General features: G+C 48.1%; 1 protein-coding gene across 2 annotated transcripts in view; it reads left to right on the forward strand.

Annotated features, from left to right (window-relative positions):
• Positions 1 to 20,248, forward strand: part of LOC119383556 (uncharacterized) — an 81,780-nt gene that overhangs the window by 45,621 nt on the left and 15,911 nt on the right. Inside the window, exons 3-4 of one of the 2 annotated variants that reach the window (XM_037651773.2) lie at positions 722 to 778; positions 16,571 to 16,753. In XM_037651773.2, coding sequence (XP_037507701.1) covers positions 722 to 778; positions 16,571 to 16,753 — 240 coding nt within the window. The remainder of the gene's footprint in view (positions 1 to 721; positions 779 to 16,570; positions 16,754 to 20,248) is intronic. The other variant, XM_037651774.2, reaches the window with a different exon arrangement.

Consider the following 20,248-nt stretch of genomic DNA (forward strand, 5'->3'; position numbering starts at 1 on the left):
GGAGCAGTCGTTCTAATTAGGAAGCATTTTTCGAATATGGCACCAATGGCAGTCGATGAATGCCGTTGGGCCGCGAATAGTCTATTTTAGCGCTGCTGGCTTACAGTAAAGTAACCACAGTAATACCGAACTGCCGTGGTCGGCACGCAGCCATTTTACTTTATAACACGTGTATCAGCCTGCCTGATCAAGTTACTTTACGCATCGAGCCACTACCGCCGGTGTCTCCATATAAACTAGCTACGTGCAGACCACGACGGTACAGTACTACCGTACTTAACGCACGGTAAGCCACCACTGCTAAAGCATAATAACGGGTGTAAACGGTCACGCCGGCGGCTACCCGACGTCGGCGGGGCCGACACCACGCCAGCATCGGCTAGCATACATAGGCCCAATGACGGCTTGCCATCATCGGCTGAACAACGGCAGGCCCGTCTCGGACCGACGCTGGCTAGCCCACGTCGGCCTGAAGCCGGCAAGCCCGCCTCGGCCCAACGGCGGCTAGCCGACGTCGGGCCGATGCGGGTGAAAGTAGCGCGAGCGTGATTTGCCGACGTGGGGCCAACATTGCTGCCGTCATTTGCCGACGTTGGGCCAAGATCGGTCCAATGGCGGCGTGCTGCCTGGGAAAGTACGCGTGTAAGTTATGATAGAACACAGCGCAGCTAAACGTTACGTTCGATATCCTATCACTTGAATTTCTTTATTTCTTTCGTAGATGTGGTCCGGAACGAGCTGAGAGAGGAACCAACCTACCTAATGCAAGTTGATTGGGGTGAGCTTAATAATAATAATAATAATAATAATAATAATAATAATAATAATAATAATAATAATAATAATAATGTCCACCAGTTCGTGTTCTAGAAGACGTATTTGTTTATTGTCACAGTGGTTGAGTAGCGTAATCGTTCCAGGGTTGTCCTTGTCAAGCAGTGACTGATCAGGTCTGCATAATAACTGATCTTTTGTCTTCACGCCTAAGGTACCACGAATCCGTATATTGGCAACGAAGATGCACGACCGGAGGAGTAGGATATTATGGGCCGTATCTCGTGCGCATTTCATCATTTTATTGAAATCTGATTCGGCTGAAATATCGTCAGTTCCTGGCCTGCGCCGTGTCAATGTACGGATTTCTTTGATATTCAGATTTATTGGTTTCATAAACCTAGTTACGTAATCACAGATATACAGACGGTCAGTGAAAGAGCATTTGTGGGACCTTAGGTTAATTGTGCATCATTGATGATAATAACTAAAACAACAAATGAACACTGTTTTTTTTAAAATGAAACATATTAAGCATTTCATTTCAGATAAGGTATACGTGAGAAAGCGCGGTAAATAAGAGCTGAGTCACGAGTGAGGAAAAAGTCTGCGATACACACCCAGGGTTAGATATCACAGGTATTGATGCCTAAGGTAATTTTGAAAGTTTGGAAGAGAAATTTATTTATTTATTTTGTTTGTTTGTGCATTCTATGGAAAATAAGGTGTGGTTTCAGAATCCCTTTTTGGGTCAGCATTAAAGAAAATAGGCTATTTTCCGAGCAATAATTCTAATGAAATATCCTTTATTGATGTTAATCGCAGGACGTAAAAACTCTTACACAAAAACATAGATTGGGCGGAATCTACAGTAGAACATTCATTAGTCTTTTAAACTAGTGTATCAGCTTGTGCGAAGCCTACCCGCATTTATATATCTCTGCCTAGCTCAGGGAAATGCGTCGCGCCGTTCGACTGCACCACTCTCGAAAATTCGGCGCATTTTCTTTTTTTTTTCTAATGGGAATCGGCTCGCACACGTGTTCTGGTTATGTGACACCGCTGTATGTACGCGGTTAGCCGTAACGAACGTATACCAACGCCGGATAATGTATACAGCACGAGTAAGGGAGGGATTCGGTTAACACGAAGCGGCGGTGATCGGATCAATTCGCTGATAGAGCCGCCGCCGTTACACGTATATGGCGAAGAGACGGCTCCGGCCGCGGTACCTCCCGCCTTCTATATAAGCTGAATCCGGAATAAGCCGTCGCGGATCGTCGAGAGGCTATCGTGCGCGCCTCGTGCCTTGGTATTTTGGGAATAAATTAAACGGTGATGCGTTTGACTGTACGCGGTTCGCTCGATGGCCTAAGCCTGATTTTCCCCGGGCTGATTGATTCCCCAGCTGCGGGGCTTTCGATGCGTACCTTGACGATGTATGAGTAGAACGATGCAGCCAAGGAGGTTACATCCGCGCTTGCCAAAGCTGCCTGGTTTTTCAGATTTGGCATTGAGCCACGTGTTGACCCGTTGACACGGTGTTCCGTGCAGAAGCGCTGTGGCGATTCGAACGACCTGTTGAGGGGGCGCCTCAGTCGAGCAAACATGGCGGCATGATCCGGCGTTTCAGCGTCCGTGCTAAGGTTGACCACTCGTCGCATATTTTATTGCGATAAATCACTGAAGGCGAACGCCAAGCGCAGGATACTCCGTGGTTGTTTGGATTTGAAAAAAAAAAAGAAAGGAAGCGATGGATGCCATAGGCGTAGCCGAGGGAGGGGGTTACACCCCCCCCCCTCCCCCTCGGAAAAAAATTGCTGGTTACGTCGTCGGTCGTGTAAGCGGTGCCGTTCACCGTCTGGGCCCGTTTACATGACGTTTTCAATGAAGTGTACGCTATGATTGAATGTTCACGTAACCCGCCACGGTGGTCTAGCGGTTAAGGTGCTCGACTGCTGACCTGCAGGTCGCGGGATCGAATCCCGCCCGCGGCGGCCGCATTTTCGATGGAGGCGAAAATGCATGAGGCACGTGTGCTTAGATTTAGGTACACGTTAAAGAACCCCAGATGGTCGAAATTTGCGGAGCCCTTCATTACGGCGTCACTCATAATCATATCTTGGTTTTCGGACGTTAAACTCCAACAATTATTGAATGTTCACGTACAGCATGGAAGATCACAGGAATGCAAACACACGTCTCCGACACGTTGATGTACCGAGTGCTACAAATAATGAACCATTTGACTAGACACTTTACACTCTTAGAAAAAAAGGTCGGCATATTCACTAACTAAATACTAACAGTTTACTTGTCACAATATTCACTAGCCTCTTAGTAAGTGAAGGTAGTGAAATGCAGGTTAGTGGAACTTGCTACCTAGTTAGTTAGTGAATAGTACTAGCTCGAATGGCTAGTCCATTACTAAGTTGTTAGTAACCACACTAGCAACTTACTAACCTATTAACTCTACTACATTTAGCCAATTAGAGGTTTACGCCTATTTTGTTTATATGTCCGTGTGCATTGCCATATCAAGATGATTCTATTACAAAAGTACCTCAAGGATTAAAAAAAGAACGAAGTGGCATTGTCCTCGTACATTAACTAATGGCAGCTAATTACTTCATGTAATTACCATGGTAATTAAGTACACATCACAGCAACATACATAGAGGCATGAATTGATCACGAATGAGAACACACACGCAAGAGCACACACAGAATAGCAAGACTTTTACGTAGCCGATATCTACTCTAGCAGCGGCTGGAAGACTATTTATGCTCCTACTTTGGGATAGCGCACCGTGTACTGGTTAGCAACCATAGAGTTTAGAAGAATAATTGATGTTTTCTACACATTATCGTGTGCCCTTATATTTGCTTATATGCGTGCCATCACGTAGCACGAAACTTTAATTCCAAGGTAATCAATAAAATTAAAGTTTGTTAAAATTTTGCTAAAGACCGTCACGATTACGGCAAAGTATACTGCGCATCTACGAAAGATCTGGCAACGTGGGTGGCTAGTAGTTACTTAGTTAAAAACACCAAGTAAACTTTCTGGTTAGTGAAGGCAGCACTTTACGACCTTTACTAACTGCTGGCTAGTAAACAGATTTCGCGAAGGTAGTAAAATACGCTCGAAACTAGTAAATGCAAGCATTTACTAACCATTTACTAACTTTTTTTCTAAGAGTGTAGCGTTATACGTTCATAGCTAGGCAGCCCAACTGATACGACTCGCCGCAGTGGTTACACAGATCTCCTTATTTACGGCGCAGAGATCTAAATCAGTACTGCCTTGTATCACGCGCGTGCATTTTAGCGAAAGCGAGACGTCGCGAACTGTTGATGTAGAAATGTTTCGAAGTGCGAACGTGAGCTTAGCGAAAACGTGGGGTCGATTAGTCGTCTAATACGCGCGCGATTTATATCGAGAACACGCGCCGCCGCTTATTGTTTGCGACCGAGGTCGCGCGAGTGAATAACGATTAATTAATCGTACGTGTCACCTTATGCTTGCCTGACATTTACAGCAACGCATTCGCTGTAAAACTCGCTGCGCGGCTGGCGCTTGGATGTAAGCTAATCTAATATAGTACAGTCAAGACTTATAGTGTGTCAGTACTGGTATTCAATGCAATGCAAGCGTTAGTGCTTATTTATACTCAGCCTTCAGAATACAAGGTTTGTTATTCCTTGGTTAATTAAATGTCGAGTGTATGCTTCCATTAAAAGTTGTTAGTCGGGCGAGATCATTCCGAAACTAAAGACAACCGTGGTCGCTCGTGATACACGTGGAAGGGCAAAATAGTTGCAATATATAAAAGAGTAATTCTGTGCGAACGGCGCCGAGCAGTATTTACCTAGGCGGCCGCTCGAATCAAGTGTAAGGAAGGGTTATTTATTTATTTATTTAGCAATACTGCAGACCACCGTGTGGTCCATGCAGGAGGGGCTGTACAGTGATTACAAAATTATAAAGAACATCGCAATCACAGCGAGAAAACAAAAATAAGAACAATGAGAAGAAGGAAACGCAAGAGAAACATCGATTACAATCACGACACAAAATACAAATTTTCCAGTTCGCGTACAAAGTCATTGGCATCGACAACAGTGGAGGGTAAGGCATTCCATTCAGACACAGTTCTAGGAAAAAAGCTGTATTTATGGGATTTTGTTTTCGCGAAAATTGGGGCAAGTGCCCTACTGTGGGTGTGTCTAGTTTTTCTAGTTGAGTGGGGACGTACACAATGAGGCATAGTTACTTTCGTATTTCCGGTAAGACACTTTTGAAGAAAAGTCAACCTACTGACCTTTCTGCGCGATTCTAACGAAGGGATGTTATATTGCTTCATTAGTAAGGAAGGCGAGTCAGTCATCCTATACTTATTAAATATGAAGCGCACTGCTTTTCTTTGGACACGTTCTAGTTCTTGAACATCACTTTTGTTGTGGGGGTCCCATACAATTGAAGCATATTCTAATTTAGTTCTGACGAAGGTGTTATATGCCAGAAGCTTAACTCTAGGAGGTGCGGTTTTCAGTTTCCTTTTGAGAAACCACAACTTCTGCAGCGCAGAGCTACAAGTAGCCGATATATGTGTTGACCAGGTGAGTTTGTTATTGATAGTGACACCCAGATATCTACATTTGTCTACCTCCTCTATATCACGCTGGTTAATAGAGTAAGGGAACGTGCTAGGCATTTTCTTTCTTGTAATACGCAGAAGTACACTTTTTTCTGTGTTTAACTCCATGTCCCATCGAATGCACCAGTCCCCAATAGCCTGTAGGTTTTCTTGTAATAGTACATGATCGTTTGGAGCACGAATTTCTTTAAAAACAACGCAGTCATCCGCGAACAGTCGAATGCAAACGTCATTATTAATTACGTCTGCCAAGTCATTAATATAAATTAAAAATAACAATGGTCCCAAAACGCTTCCCTGAGGCACTCCAGAAGTCACATACAACAGTTCTGAGGAGTGATCCGAAACTTGTACGAATTGCCGCCTGTCTCGAAGGTAGGCGCCAATCCATTTAACAACATTTGACGGAACACCCAAATATTCCAGCTTCCGTAATAACTTTCCATGAGGCACTTTATCAAATGCCTTCGAAAAATCTAAGAACAAGGCATCCACCTGTCCAGTCATATCAAGGACATGCGAAAAATCGTGTACTGTTGTTACAAGCTGTGTAACTGTTGACAAGTTCTTTCTAAAACCATGTTGATAGGGTGATAATGCATTGCGTTTTTCAAGAAAATCAATAAGGTACTTTGAAATGACGTGCTCCAGCAACTTACAACATGTGCTTGTAATGAATGGGGGCCGATAGTTATTCACAGACAAACGATCGCCTTTTTGTGAATGGGAGTGATGCGTGCTAAACGCCAGTCGTCCGGAATTTCGCCTGTGGCAATTGATAAATTGAAGAAATCTGTCAGAAAACGAGATACCTGCTCTGCGTACCGATGTAAGAAAGCATTAGGGATACCATCCGGCCCTGTCGGCTTTTTTGGATTAACATTAAGGAGCATAGACACGACGCCTTCATGCGACACTGCTAGATCGTCAGCTAAACATGAATCAGTGCTCTGAGGTGCATAACTATCGCCTCTCGAAAAAACACTGTGAAAGTAATGATTGAAATGCTCTGATATCTGTCGAGCATCAGTAGCTATCATGTCACCAATTTTTATTTTAGAAACATCCTGTCTGCTTTCCTTTAAAAACCGCCAGAACTTTTGGCTGTCGCATTCAATGAACTGAGAAAGACAATTATTGAAGTAGGCGCTTCGGGACTCTCTTAATTTCATTAATAGGTTTTGTTTCAGTTCAAGATAAATAGAGCTTGACATTTTTTTCTGCTTGCGGAGCCGTTTAATTTTACGTTTTGTATGAATAATATCCCTAGTTATCCAGGGTTAACACGTCGCTTCTTAAGGACTTTGGCAGGCGTAAACTTAGAAACGCAAAAATTTATCGCATCTCGGAACCTCATCCATGAAGTCTCGATGTTGTCAACTGCAAAGTCAAGATGTATGTCTAGGTAATCAATCACTGAAACGTCATCGGCGTTTTGAAAGTCCCAAACGAATGAAGAATATTTCGCTAACTTCGGCCTATTACTTGTTAGCTGCCAACAAAAATAGATTAGATCATGATCTGAAATTCCGGGCTCTACTGATGTTGAAGCACCGTTAAATATTTCTGTTATGAATAACAGGTCTAGGATTGATTTACCACGTGTGCACTGACGCACCATCTGCTCTAAATTTAAGCAAAACATCACATCCAATATAACATCAATTGTTGTGGAACATCCATATTTTAATTGATCCCAGTTAATTTCAGGAAGGTTAAAATCACCCGTCAAGATCACGTTTCTATCACGTAGACTGAGTAAATGTTCGTGAAGTTTTGACAAGTACAGATCATTAGAGTCGGGCGGGCGGTATACTGCACAAAGGTAAAATTGGATGCCACAAAAACACACGTTTAGCAGCAAACTTTCGTGGTCAGCAATTTGATCTCCGACAGCAATATCAACAGAATGTTTTGCAAGAACAGCCACGCCTCCTCCTCGAGAACCCCTATCACGCCGATACAAGCAGTACCCTGGTGGCGCAATTTCATCATCTCGTATATTGTCATGAAGCCAAGTTTCAGTGACCACGCAGACATGCGGGTCGTATAAGAGTAACAGGGATTCAAGTGCGTCCGTTTTATTCACCACACTTCTAGCATTCAGCGAAATGAGGCGCAGCTGTTGTGCTTTCAATTGCTAGCTCTGAGACAATGGGGAGTTTTTGCTTGATATTGCTTTGCGTGTCATAGTAGCATCGTCCCATGCGTACAACTGATCATCGATGCGCAACTTATCATTTACCAAGCTTATTCTTTGCCTTCGCCTTTATCATCTTTAGCGCTGGCCCAAAGCAGCTTCCGTTTACGAAGTGTGTCCGCGCAGTAATCGTTTTGTAAGTATACGTTTGTACCACTTAGTTTTCGTGCGTTACGCTGCACTGCTTCTTTTTCCCTGTAGTCTTGAAAGTACAAAATAATGGGTCTGTTTGCTCGAGGTTTACCAAGCCTATGAATGCGACCAACAGAAGTGCAGTTCACGCCGAGCTTTTCTGCAAAGATTTCCTTGATTACTTTTTCACGCAAGATTGACTCGGACTCATTCGGAACGCTTGGTATGCCAAACACTATCAAGTTCGATCTCCTGCTTCGATTTTCTAAGTCAACTAGTTTAACATAGGCTGACTCTTGCGTCTCTTGAATTTTGGAAATAGCTGACCGTAAATCGCCACCTGCATTTGCCGCTTGATACGATGGTTCAACTTTTTCTTCTACTTTTGTCAGGCGAGCTTCGAAACTTGATATTCTATTTTCTGTTCTCTCAAGACGGCTCTTCAAGTCAGCAATGTCAGCCCTTATAGCCTGTTGACCATCCATAAGCTTCTTAAACATGTCTTCAACAGATGGCCCAGGATTTTCCTCGACATCGCCACAGAGCAACAATTTACAAGAACAAAAACACTCATACGCTATGGTAATGCACGTTTGTGGGCACGGCAGAATAATTAAAAATCTCTCATCGCTACGTACAGAGTAGGGGTAACTAACCTGCACGAAGCAAACAAATCGCATGGTTAGCGATCGTAGTCGATGCGCTTCGCCGTGCCCACTGACGAGATCCACGTAAGGCGCTTGTTTTATACTGTTGGTGGCCGTTGACGTCACGCAGCCCTGTTTAGTCCATGGAACCGGAATGCTCGTGACAGAGACGAAGTTCCCAGCACGATTGTCGGCGAAATCTTGCGGCTTCAAAGGCAAAACTTCCGGTGTTGGTGATGCTCCGCCGAGTGCAAGAAACAAAGCCTGCACGAAGCAAACAAATCGCATGGTTAGCGATCGTAGTCGATGCGCTTCGCCGTGCCCACTGACGAGATCCACGTAAGGCGCTTGTTTTATACTGTTGGTGGCCGTTGACGTCACGCAGCCCTGTTTAGTCCATGGAACCGGAATGCTCGTGACAGAGACGAAGTTCCCAGCACGATTGTCGGCGAAATCTTGCGGCTTCAAAGGCAAAACTTCCGGTGTTGGTGATGCTCCGCCGAGTGCAAGAAACAAAGCCTGCACGAAGCAAACAAATCGCATGGTTAGCGATCGTAGTCGATGCGCTTCGCCGTGCCCACTCTGCGCGTAAAATTTAGTGGAAACGCTCTGCCCTCAAAGGCATAACGCGAAATCACGTGTAGGTTCTTTCACAGAAGTTTTCATCCGGCTGGAAAATACCAGTAGCATACAACAGTCCATGGCGTGGCCGGAAATGTTTTTACTGGCGTGTTTACGCCGCCTGTTCTAGGACTAGAGCCTGCCCCCAAACAATCATTTTAGGGGCGAAGCTCCTTAAAGCGGCACCCGTTCGTCCCACGTAGTGCGTAACCAGTTGTAACGCTAGTACCAGATCTTGACCTCCAAGGTGGTGCCGGTGGGAGATTTCTCCTGTGCGTTGTTGAACAATAAAAAATTCGCAGCGTGCGCGTTAACTAAAAGCCGAATTCTTCTGTCTTTCATTCCCCATTAGCAGCCATTGGCATGTTCCAGTAGGACACGTTGGTAGAAGTAGAAGTGTCTAAAAGCCGACTTCTTCTGTCTCTCATTCCCATTAGCAGCCATTGTTTACCTCCAAGGTAGTGCCTGGTGAGATTTCTCCTGTGCGTGATTAAACAATAAAAATTTTGTTCAAAACGCCGTTGATTGATGAAATAAACCAACGAAAGACGCCAGATGTTTTCTAAAAGCAAAACGAAAAGACGTCAGATGTTTCTAAAGCAAAACGAAAAGACGCCAGCTGCTTAACGAAAGACGCCAGATGTTTTCTAAAGCAATGGTTTTCTAAACAATGAAAATTCACAGCGTACATGTAAACTTAAAGTGAGCTGCAAGTCGTCATAACTCTCATCGAACCTTTAGTATAAACGCGCCCGATCTCACGTCGGTGATGATGTACTGGGCAGAACTCACGGAAGATTCACGGTTTACCGATGAACCTCCGCAGCTTCGCCCACTCATCATCATTCACTCCGTGGATATGCTGTGATTTTTTTCTGGTTTAGTAAAGCTGGGAAAGTTTCGTTGACTGTAATACCTACATACAAGTACGAGTGACGAGGAGGTGTCTGCATAGAGGGGGCGGGGGGGTATGCAGCGCTGATTAAATTTCGGAGTTCTGACTCTGAAGCACCTCCCCACCGGCTACGCCCCTGGCATACAACCACAGTATAGCCGGTCCGGTCCTTATGCGCATTCCCATCCGTTGTCTGGGTCCATAGCTACCTCCGCTCTGCGTCGCTGGCATTTGGGAACGATCGACTAAAACCTCACAAGTATGCCTTTTGTTGATGCTCGGAGCGGCACGCAGGTGTGCTCTCGATATTCTTTTATGCTGTTCCTCCGACGACTACGTCGTAGGATAGCACTTCAAGCGACCGATATAGATGAAGCAGGCACCGTGGTTTCGGAATTTGCCCGCACGGACCTCAAATATATGGGGTTTCACGGTGGGCACGTGCCGTTGGTGCCGTGAAAATCTCCGAGAGAAAAAAACAAACAAACAAAAGCTCGAAAACTGAGTCGTTTGATTAAGTCTGTATGAATACAGTACAAATCTTCGGAATTGGTTACCCAGGCCTTGGGTTCGTTGGACTTGCATGAGCGCGCCGTGGATGCCATAGTTGTAAGGTTTGTCTTCTGCAAACCCACACGCGAGACTGTCTCGCTCGGATCTTCGCGAGATCAACCCGAAGGAGCTTTGTTGTTGGCTTGAGTACGCACGCTATTTTCGAAAAGTAGGTGCCGAATAACCCGAAGAGTGGTTATCGTATGACGTACGCGCGCTGGCGACAACCCAAGGCGATTTGCGTACGCAAGGTTTCGTGTACCCTAAAGTCACCTAGTATCGGTGTTATAGCAGCGGACCCTAGCCAACACCACCCAGCACTACCGGTCACTTAGCCATCTGTGGTAGTATGTGAGTAAACGCGGTAGTTGAAGTCACGTGACTTAGCAAGAGACTCCTTGTGGCACTTGCACTCAACTCCTCTTGCGTGTTAAATAGTCGCTGTTCTGTTATGGTGCGCTGTCTTCCAGGTCTCTGCCAGGGAGTGGGAAAGAGAGAGAGTCATCACCGAACAGATGCAGGCTAAGCTATTGTGGGTGGTGTTGCATCACGGCAATAAATTCGCTCATGTCTTACTTGTTCTGTTGTCGATCGGGAGCAAAGATGGGAGCCGATGGACGGATACATATGTGCTATGTGGAGGTTGTAGGGACACGAGCCCTGGACTTGGGGCCCTACCCATCGAGCTCATGACCCCTTATCCCAACCCTTATGAATAAAGTTGTACTACTACTACTACTACTATTCATGTTCATATAACCTCTGTAGCACACGATGCCCTTTTGGCGCAAAAAAAGAAGCTTCAGCCAGATGACGACATGAATGCGACACACACTAAGCTTCCAACTGAATCTTCCTTTGATTATTCGGACATAATTTCGTTACGGAAACCGTGCGCCTATACGCCAATCAACTTCCACAAAGCACAACGCTTATGTGTCCACAATTCATGGACTGCCAACTAACTCGATCGTCGCACCTTGCTCTGTAGCGCACTCTGTTGTCGATAGCATCTCGCGGTTTCGACTCGGAGCCGTTGCCGCTGCCGCCTTGAGCTGTTCGTTAATTACCTTAATTTCCCAGATTCAGGCATTTATTTTTACGGGGCACCTGCAATAACGGTCCGGAAACGATGGAACCCTCGTCGTCACCTTTGAGGAGCGCCTCCCAGTCGCTCGCCAAGAACCTCCAGCAGCACCGGTGCCTGCCGACATGTTTTCCTTTTCTTCTTTCTTTTTTCCCCCCTCTCTTTGCAAAGTGACTCGCCGTCGACGCTTTGTTTCTATGCGCACGCATAGAAAGGGGCCGGGATTATAATAAAAACGTGGCGCGCGCGCGCGTTTGGCGGCGGATTAAGAACTTTAAGAAGGAGCAACGGAGCCGTAAAGAAGGGTGAAGGGATTAAATGAATCGGGTTTTGAGGGGGAGCGAGAGAGGGGTTGCGATGGAGGAGGAGGGAAGGCGCGAGCGATCCCGTCCCCTTTAATCCGCGAGACGAAATTTCCGAGAGCGCGCCGCTCTCTCGTGGCGCCCGGGCTTTTGGATTAGGCGCCGCCGGGAGCCGGATTAAGTCGGCACCGAGCCGCTGCCGTCGGCTCCTGGCTTTATTTTGTTTCTTTTTCCAATCTTCTAGCCTCGCCGCATGGCGCCACATTCGCGTGCGTACGTGCGTGCACGCGCTCGTGCTTTGGAGATTCGTATTTTGACGCACGACTTCGTCGTCGTCGTCCCTTTTTTTGCGCGAGAACGTTGTTTGTATATTTATTTCATTCTGCCGTTCTTGCGTCGACGGCGCGCGCCGTCGCCTTTCTTGCGTTTTCTTCGCTCTTTCGCTCTTTCCTTCTATCTGTGTCACTTTTTAATTTTTTAAATTATTTCTTTCGTAGCCTGCTGTCATTTTTGTTTTGTCTTCTTACGGCCCGCTTCTAATTTTCGCTACCGTCGTTTCAAGTGCATACTTTCTTGATCCATCAGCTGAAAAAAAAAAAGAAAAAAAAAACAGGTTTCAATTTTCATTGCGATGTGGACTTTTAGGTTTTACGACTTTGTTCTCATTGGGGGTCTTCGATTTTTATTTCTTTTTTTTAACCCGTGTTGCAGACGATTGCGTTACGACCGAGTGTGAGAGAGGAATACACGGGAGAGCGAGAAAGGGCGAGAGAAACGAGAAGCGCGTCTTCCTCTTTTTCGCTTATTGTAATGGCGCGAAGAGGGCGCAACGCGGCTCTGAGGTGGAGGCGCTAAGCGCGAGGGGATTAAGGGCGCTGCCATTAATCGATGCGGCGCCACGATCGAACACGCACGACCGTGCGCGCGGCCCGGGTTTTTCCGTTACGTTTCTTTTGGCTGCGCGCTCCTTTCTTGCCCGAGTTTTGCGCGTGTGGGATCTGCCGACCTAATCATACAGGTCCCTTTTCTTTATCAATCAGCGTCGATTCTTTGCGCAAGCGCAGTAGAGGAGTATCTCAATAAATTGGCGCTCGCTTTAGCTAACGCTCAGGAGGTTGCAGCCGAAAGCCGCTGCTCTGGCGAGACACTCGTCAAATTACTGACCTTTTAGGGGAGAAGCTTCTTAGGGCTTATAGCCTACATGAAAATAATGACACGCATGTCATGTACAGCGTGACTTACATGCCACGCTCATGGTGAGCTGGCGGCCGTTTCGCTAGCTTGATATACACCAAAATTGGTATCGCATGACGTGATTGTGTGACGAACACAAATAACAGATGGTAACATGACAATCATGAAATGCGCGTCATGTAGGGTATGATTTAGACGCCACGTTCATGGTGCACTCGCGGCCATTTTGTTAATTGGATATATATTTAAATTGGTATGGCATGACAGGAGTACGTGACGAACATAAATAGCAGGTCACGCATCGTATATATGTAGCAGAATAGATGTTTCATTAGCGTGGCATATGCCAGATTTTACACGCATGCATGTATGACAATCTCGCGATATATAGCGAACTAGATGTCACGACATGAATGATTTCGTTAGCCTCAATGACAAACAAGACGATGCATGCAGCTCTATGCTGGCTGCTTCGCATTACATCGATTCCCACACTGCGTGGCATCTGCCGATTTTTTTCAAGATATTATTTTTTTCGCCTATTTTCCATTCAGTTGTGGCAGGATGACGCTGCTGCTGCCGAGAGATGGCGCCACGTACAGATGTATGTCCCCAATTCCTGGGAACGCGACTTTAGTATGTTGCATGCAAGCAGCAAGAAAAGGTAAGGGGGGAGGGGGGAATGTAGCAGTTAAGGTTCGTGGAAGTGTAACTGCGTGCTCTTCGGGAGGATAAACGATGAAGTTTGTCTGAGTTCGCTGTCGAACACTCCAAAGGACAGAGGACGACAACGTGGCCTGCGAACGTGCATGGGTACACTATGTAAGTGTGCCCGTAAACAGCTCACCTTCCTTTGTGTAACAGGTGCATTTCGCAACCAGCCATCGGAGCCATGCCTATAGTTTCGGTTTCACGCTTCTCCCTTCGCTTCTCCCTTCGTTTTTTTTTTTTTTTGTAGCGTTAGCTACACTTGCCTAGCCGAAGCCGATTTCGCGTGGATCCTCATGCATGAGCCGTGCTGCGCATGGGCGAGGGTCAGGGATGTCTCACAGCTGGCTCACGGGAGCCGGCATCTCACGCGCTCTCCGCCACCGCCGCGCGCGACTCGCCGCTGCTGGTCTGCGCGTTCGGGAGGAGTGGCGTCGTAGCCGCGGCAGACACACTGGCGCCGGCGCGCGCGCAGCTATTCGCCTTCACTGTGCAGTCGCCGTCTGAGACTGCGCTGGAGCCGCTTGATAGCGCCTCTGACTGGCGTTTGCAGGTGGGTACCGCCACGGAGAAGGAGAGCGCAAATGCTGCTCGACGGCGCAGAAGAGCCGAGAAGCGTATCTCATCGGATCCAGAAGTTGTTGCCTGGCAAATAGCGGTTCAGCGTACGAAGAATGAACAGAAGAAGGCTAATAATGCTAAACAATCTGGAAAGCTAAGAATAATCAGCTGAACCTTTGCTAACGCTACGTATATCCTGGCATAGCCGAGCTAAGCCACTGCAATTTTTTTTTACTTTATATATTCATTGAATAACTATTGTCGGAACTGTAGGGTATATCGGCTATACCCCGTTGTCCGGGGAGTGTAGCTCTCACGCGCTAATTAATGTCCGCGTTGCGGATCTATTCACTTTTGCTGCTTAGACAGCCGGCGAGTGTGTTCTTTCTTTACTCCGCGACGTCCGCTCCCGCCGAAGCCTCGTGGATTATCCGCGTCTTCCGAAAGAGAGCCCCGTCCGGCACACCAGAAAGAAAGCCTCCCCAGATACCGCGGATTGATGTACGCTTACATACTTTCGGTTTCTTCCTTTTGTTCTTCGCTTCTTGCCGTCCGTAACTCCTCGCGGCTGCTGCCTTCTCGCGATCCCCGTGTCTCGCCAATGCACGAACGTACGAACGACCGTACGTCGCACAGGCAGAGCTTTGGTCCGTGGCTGCACATCGCCCGTTTCCCCAATCCTCGCCTCCCTAGTCTCGCTATATCCCGGACCCCGATGATCCCTGGGGGACGGGCAGGGACGTCGCCAGAATGCCCCCCCCCCTTTTTTTTGTCATTGTTTCTTCCTCTTTCCTTCTAGCCTCTGTGTCCTTTCTCTAGCGTGCCGTCCTTTCGGATGTCAGCCGGAGTATCTTTGTCTTATTTTGCCTCACTTACCGTCATCTACCCGCATTCTTTTCGCTCTATTATCCTCCGCGCTCTACGAGGCTCTATGGCTGACACTCTCTCTCTCGCTCTTTATCTCTCTCTCTCCCACTCGCCCCCTCCTCCTCCCCCGGCCATCCATCCGCTGGCTTTCTCCGCTTTATTATTATTATTATTGCTGTATCGGACGCGCTGCTCTGTTCTCCTTGTCTCTCCTAGGCGACCACCGGCTGGCCGATTTTTTTCTTCTCCGTCTTCCCATTGATCACTTGACGCTGCAGCTCTGTCTCTATATTTTTGTTGATGACGCGCTCTCTGCACCCTCGCTCTTCCCTCTCCCCCTTTATCCGAGCCTCTTTGCAGACTCGGCATCTTCGCTTTCTGTTCCCGCCGTTTTGAACCGACTGTCTCCCCTCACCTCTCTTACGAGGTCCTATAATATCCATTTCTCTCTCTCTCTTTGTGTTTCTCTTTGGCTGGCCGTCACTCCAGAATCGAGGTCATTGAGGGCGACAGCTTCTTTGTCCCATGTGTACTCTTTGTGGCGTTTAGGCCGTATCACTCCTCGCCGTACGTCCTTTCCCCTCGTGTTCATTCACTTTTCCTCGTCTTGAGATCTACTTGGCAGCTGTCCGCGGTGACTCGTGCGAAGCGCTGTAACCCTTTCCGCAGTCTGCCATAGACAATTCCAGTTTAGAGCCGGGGGCGCCGCAGTCTTACCCTTTTAAACGATTTATTCCTCAGTTGCACGTTGTGGCGACGTTCAAATGAACTAAGTTGTTAAATGTCAAACGCATCCGTGCTGTCGTTTTCAGTCTTACGAGTATACTGTTGTTACCACTCATTTACTCGTTACGCATACAAAACGGCAGCGTTAACAGCCCAAGATGGCGGAGCATTAAGCGCATTCGTAAAATAACTTACATAATCACCGCGCTCCGCCTCTCCTCTCGGACCACTTTAGGGAGTACCGTCGTGGTGGTCGATGCTGCCGTCGAGCACAGCGCGTACAAAGAGAGAGGGAGAGAACTGTGCCCCTTCTGCCGTTACAGGAGACACATCCGTGGTTTAATCTGTTGCTTGGCAAATATTGTTCATAGCGAAACTCCCCGAAACTGCACAGCAGATTATAAGGGACACCGTACACATGTGTAGAAGCTCCGGGTTAATTTTTGACCACGAGAGGTTCTACGTGCATACACAAAAACACGTTGCACCAAGCGTCTTATGCATTTTTGTCCCATTTAAAACTTGTCGCCGGGAGTCGAACCCTCGACACTCCTGAGAGTAAAATGAATTTCGAGAACGCGTCGTCGTCGAGTGCTTCTTTTTTGACCGTATTTCAAGACGTCTTCTTCATCGTCTTTCGCAGGCAAGACGCTTCCGGTGCACTGCGTGGTGGAGCGGGTGCCGAGCCCTCAGACGGACAGCCAGCAGCCGTCCGTCGAGGTGGACAGCTACGCGATCGTGCCCAGCGCCGCCCTGTTCGCCGACCTGGTGCGAACCGCGCTCACCAAGCTCGGCTACTCGCCCTCCGAGGCCATCTGCGCCAAAGGTGCGTGCGCGTCATGGCTAAAACACGTTGGCCGGCTACTAGGTTAGCATACCTGCCCAGTCTCCCGGATTATCCGGGAGACTCCCGGATTTTGAACGTTTCTCCCGGTTGTACGGATCATAGGAAAATCTCCCGGAAATCCAGTTTGGCCCCGCACGTCCAGTGCATTGCGCGCCCCGTGCGTCACGGTGACGCGAGGTGGGACGTTTCGCGCACAGATGCGCTACACGCAATTTAAAAATTGATCCTAAATGTGTTATAGGTTATATCAGCCGTTAATATTTCGTAGATGATGCGTTTGTGTACACACAAACCTATCCCACAAGTTATCTCGCCTTCAAAAATTTGTGTCACTACTGCTTTAAGTGGAGAGCCCAGCACTTAAAAAAAGGGTAGCCGTTACCGATTTCTGTCGAGATAGCGTGTTCACCAGCGCTCGCGACCGTCCCCGTCTCAACGGCGCCCCTTATGGTCCCTTGCCCGACGAAATAACTGGTAAGCAAGCGACGACAGGCCTCGCACGCGGAGCGATGTTATCGCATGTGCCCTTCGCGCGACGGTGACGGCCGGGTCGTTTCATCTCTGCTTCAACCGAGTTCGTCCCTAGCGCTAGCGCGCATTTACTGGCACGTGAAACAGATGATACGTAAGCGATGTTATCGGTTTGGACTCTGTACAGGTCAGCGGCGACCGCAAAATCCCGCTGCCCGGATTCCGTTTCTCCAAACTTGGCAGGTATGGGTTAGCATACATAATAGAGTGAGTAAGCGCGACTTGACGAGAGCGTAGAAAGAAAATTGGCCGCGTATTTGTGTGCTTCGCTGCAAATGTCGTCGAAAGACGATAGTCTTCTGCCGGCCGTGCTACATGAGTCCTGGTCTCATCCACGGCCACCCGTGATGCTGTTCTCAGGGCCATTGCCAGGTGGCAGCACCATATCGTCGGCAGAGGGCTTTTTCGTGCGTAGCGTCGCATTTTCAGCGCAGCCTAAGAAACACTAGGGTCTTTAGAATTACGTATCTATGTATTTTCTAGTAAAAGAACACACCACCTAATACATACGTATTGATGTTGCGCCTCAGATATGCGTAATATTTGCTTTTTGATCGACAATGTTCACAAGTATGAACGCAGCTACCAGTTCATGATGGCTGGCAGGGGCGTAGCCAGAAATCTTTTTCGGGGGGGGGGGGGGGGTTCAACCATACTTTATGTATGTTCGTGCGTGCGTGCGTTTGTATGTGTGCGTGTATATATGCGCAAGCAAAATTGAAAAATTTCGGGGGGGGTTTGAACCCCCCCAACCCCCCCCTCCCTGGCTACGCCCCTGATGGCTGGGCTTTCAGCAAGTATTTGAACTTTGGCCAGGTGGCTGAATCGTGTGACAGACAGACAGACGGACAGACAGAGACCAAAATTTCTGCGTTCAAGTATCCCAAGAAAGACTCGTCTTTAAAACCAGACACCGACACAGCGCTGTATGTGTGTTTGGTTGCTTTCTACGCCCTCGTAAGATTGCCCTTATACTCACTCTATCACGTGTGCGTCATAGACACCTCTCTCGTAGACACCTAGTCGCATTATGTACGCGTTTATGCGGTATCACGAAACTAGGGGGAAACGTGAGAGTTCTCGTGAAATAAACGTGAAAGCGAAACGCGCGCGCTGTTTAAACCGAGCCTCAGCGACATCTCGTTGTAGCCGTTATTTGTGAACGACGTTGACCGGACCTACTCGTACACTGTCTGTATGGATTAAGACTGGCTAATGGTAGTTAGTTTTGACTAAAAAAATTGCTAGTGTTGGCTAATGTGGACTATCCACTCTTCTAACAGAAACATTGTCTTCGCTCGATGTAAGTCCAGTGTTGCTATCCGATATACGCAGGCAACAAGCCGAGTTGATATTCTCAAATTACATTTTTTAGGTCGTATTTATAGAGAACTACATACCGTCAGAGCCGCATCGTTTTCATAGCGGCCGGCGTATTCAGCAGCTCGTTGACAATGCTAGGACGACAAACGTATTGCGAATTTGCGCATTCGCACATTTAATTTATTATTATTTTTTTCGCTTCTACGCGACGAACGAAAGAACGCAAATAAGGGAAATGGCATCGGCGCACTTATCCCGGCTCAAAGTAAATAAATAAGCGAGCGCGTGCCTTCTCGCGTTCAAAAGGGGCATCAGCCTTATACGGCCCGGCACGCGAAGTCCTCCCCGGAAATTTTTTTTTTTCGTCGGTGCAGAGCAAATTGTTTTGCCCTCGCATCCCCGCGAGGGTTTACATAATCCGCGAGATGCGCGCGCGTGTATTGGATATATAGTCATAAGGAGCACGTGCGGAAAGGTATGTGTGTGGCGAAAGGGAGGAGACTCGCTGGCTGTTTATCGGGAGCTGCAGAGACGCGGGAATATTCGCTTCTTCGTTCGCTTCTTTGCGAAGCGTCCTTTATATCCCTCCCTGCAGGAATGTTCGTTTTTTTTCGTTTATTTATAAGCTGCGTTACATTAGGGGCAAGATGCAAAAGGGTGCGCGGGATAACGGAAAGAGGTGCTTAAAACAAAAAATACGTGGCGATGACGGCGTTGCAGAGAAGCGGGCGCCATTCTCTCTCTCTCTCTCCCTCCCTCCCTCCCTCCCTCATCTTCGCCGCCTTAATCCGCGCGCCTTTGCCGCCGAGCTGCGCGGATCTCGGGCCCGGCTAACGGGATTTGCGAGGCAAGTTCGCCTTGCTGCCACCCCCCTTTTACTCCACTCCCTCTCTTTCATCCCGTTTATCCCTCCCTCCCTCTCCCGTTTTTTTCTTTCCCTCTACTATTGGATGATGGGAGCCGTATCTCTCCCTTCCTTTTTTGTCTGAACCTCGTTTTCGTATCTGCACCTCTCGCCATAGAAGGGATGCGTGCAGATGAGGCTTTAGCGAGGCCAGCGAGGGAAAGGTGGGGAAAACGGGAGGCTGCCGGGTGATGCACGAACTCCCCCCCCCCCCACCTCCTTGACTCGTTGCATAGCTGCGCCTTATCCCTTACGCGCATACGACGGCGCCGTAAGAGGAGTGCTAGCGGACAGGATAAAAGAGGAGAAAGAGAGTTCAAGCGGTGGGTCGGCTGGGAGAGGCCGAAGGATAAGCTGGTCCCGCGATCCTGTTGTTCGACCCGGGTTGGTCCCTCGGCGCTGCCGGGGAAGAGGAGCCCCGGGCCCGGCTTGGATGGGCTCGGCTCGGCTCGGCGACTTCTGGCTGCGTAGGAGTCTCACCTTGACGAGATTAAGCGCGCGGATAGCGAAGCGAGCGAGCGCCGACGAAAAAAAAGAAAACATCGCCCCATCCCGGACAGCGCGCGAGGAACGACCCGCGTAGCCGCATTTGGAGGAGGGAGAGGATGATGGGAGAAGCGGCTCGCCCATCACCGCATCGTGTTGGAAGAGGCGGGGGATAACCCTCCGAGCCCTCATCCCTCCCTCTCTGCTTTCCGCGTCTTCTCTTTCATGCT

Source organism: Rhipicephalus sanguineus, chromosome 2 (genome assembly GCF_013339695.2).
Source record: "Rhipicephalus sanguineus isolate Rsan-2018 chromosome 2, BIME_Rsan_1.4, whole genome shotgun sequence".
Classification (NCBI taxonomy): Eukaryota; Metazoa; Arthropoda; class Arachnida; order Ixodida; family Ixodidae; genus Rhipicephalus; species Rhipicephalus sanguineus.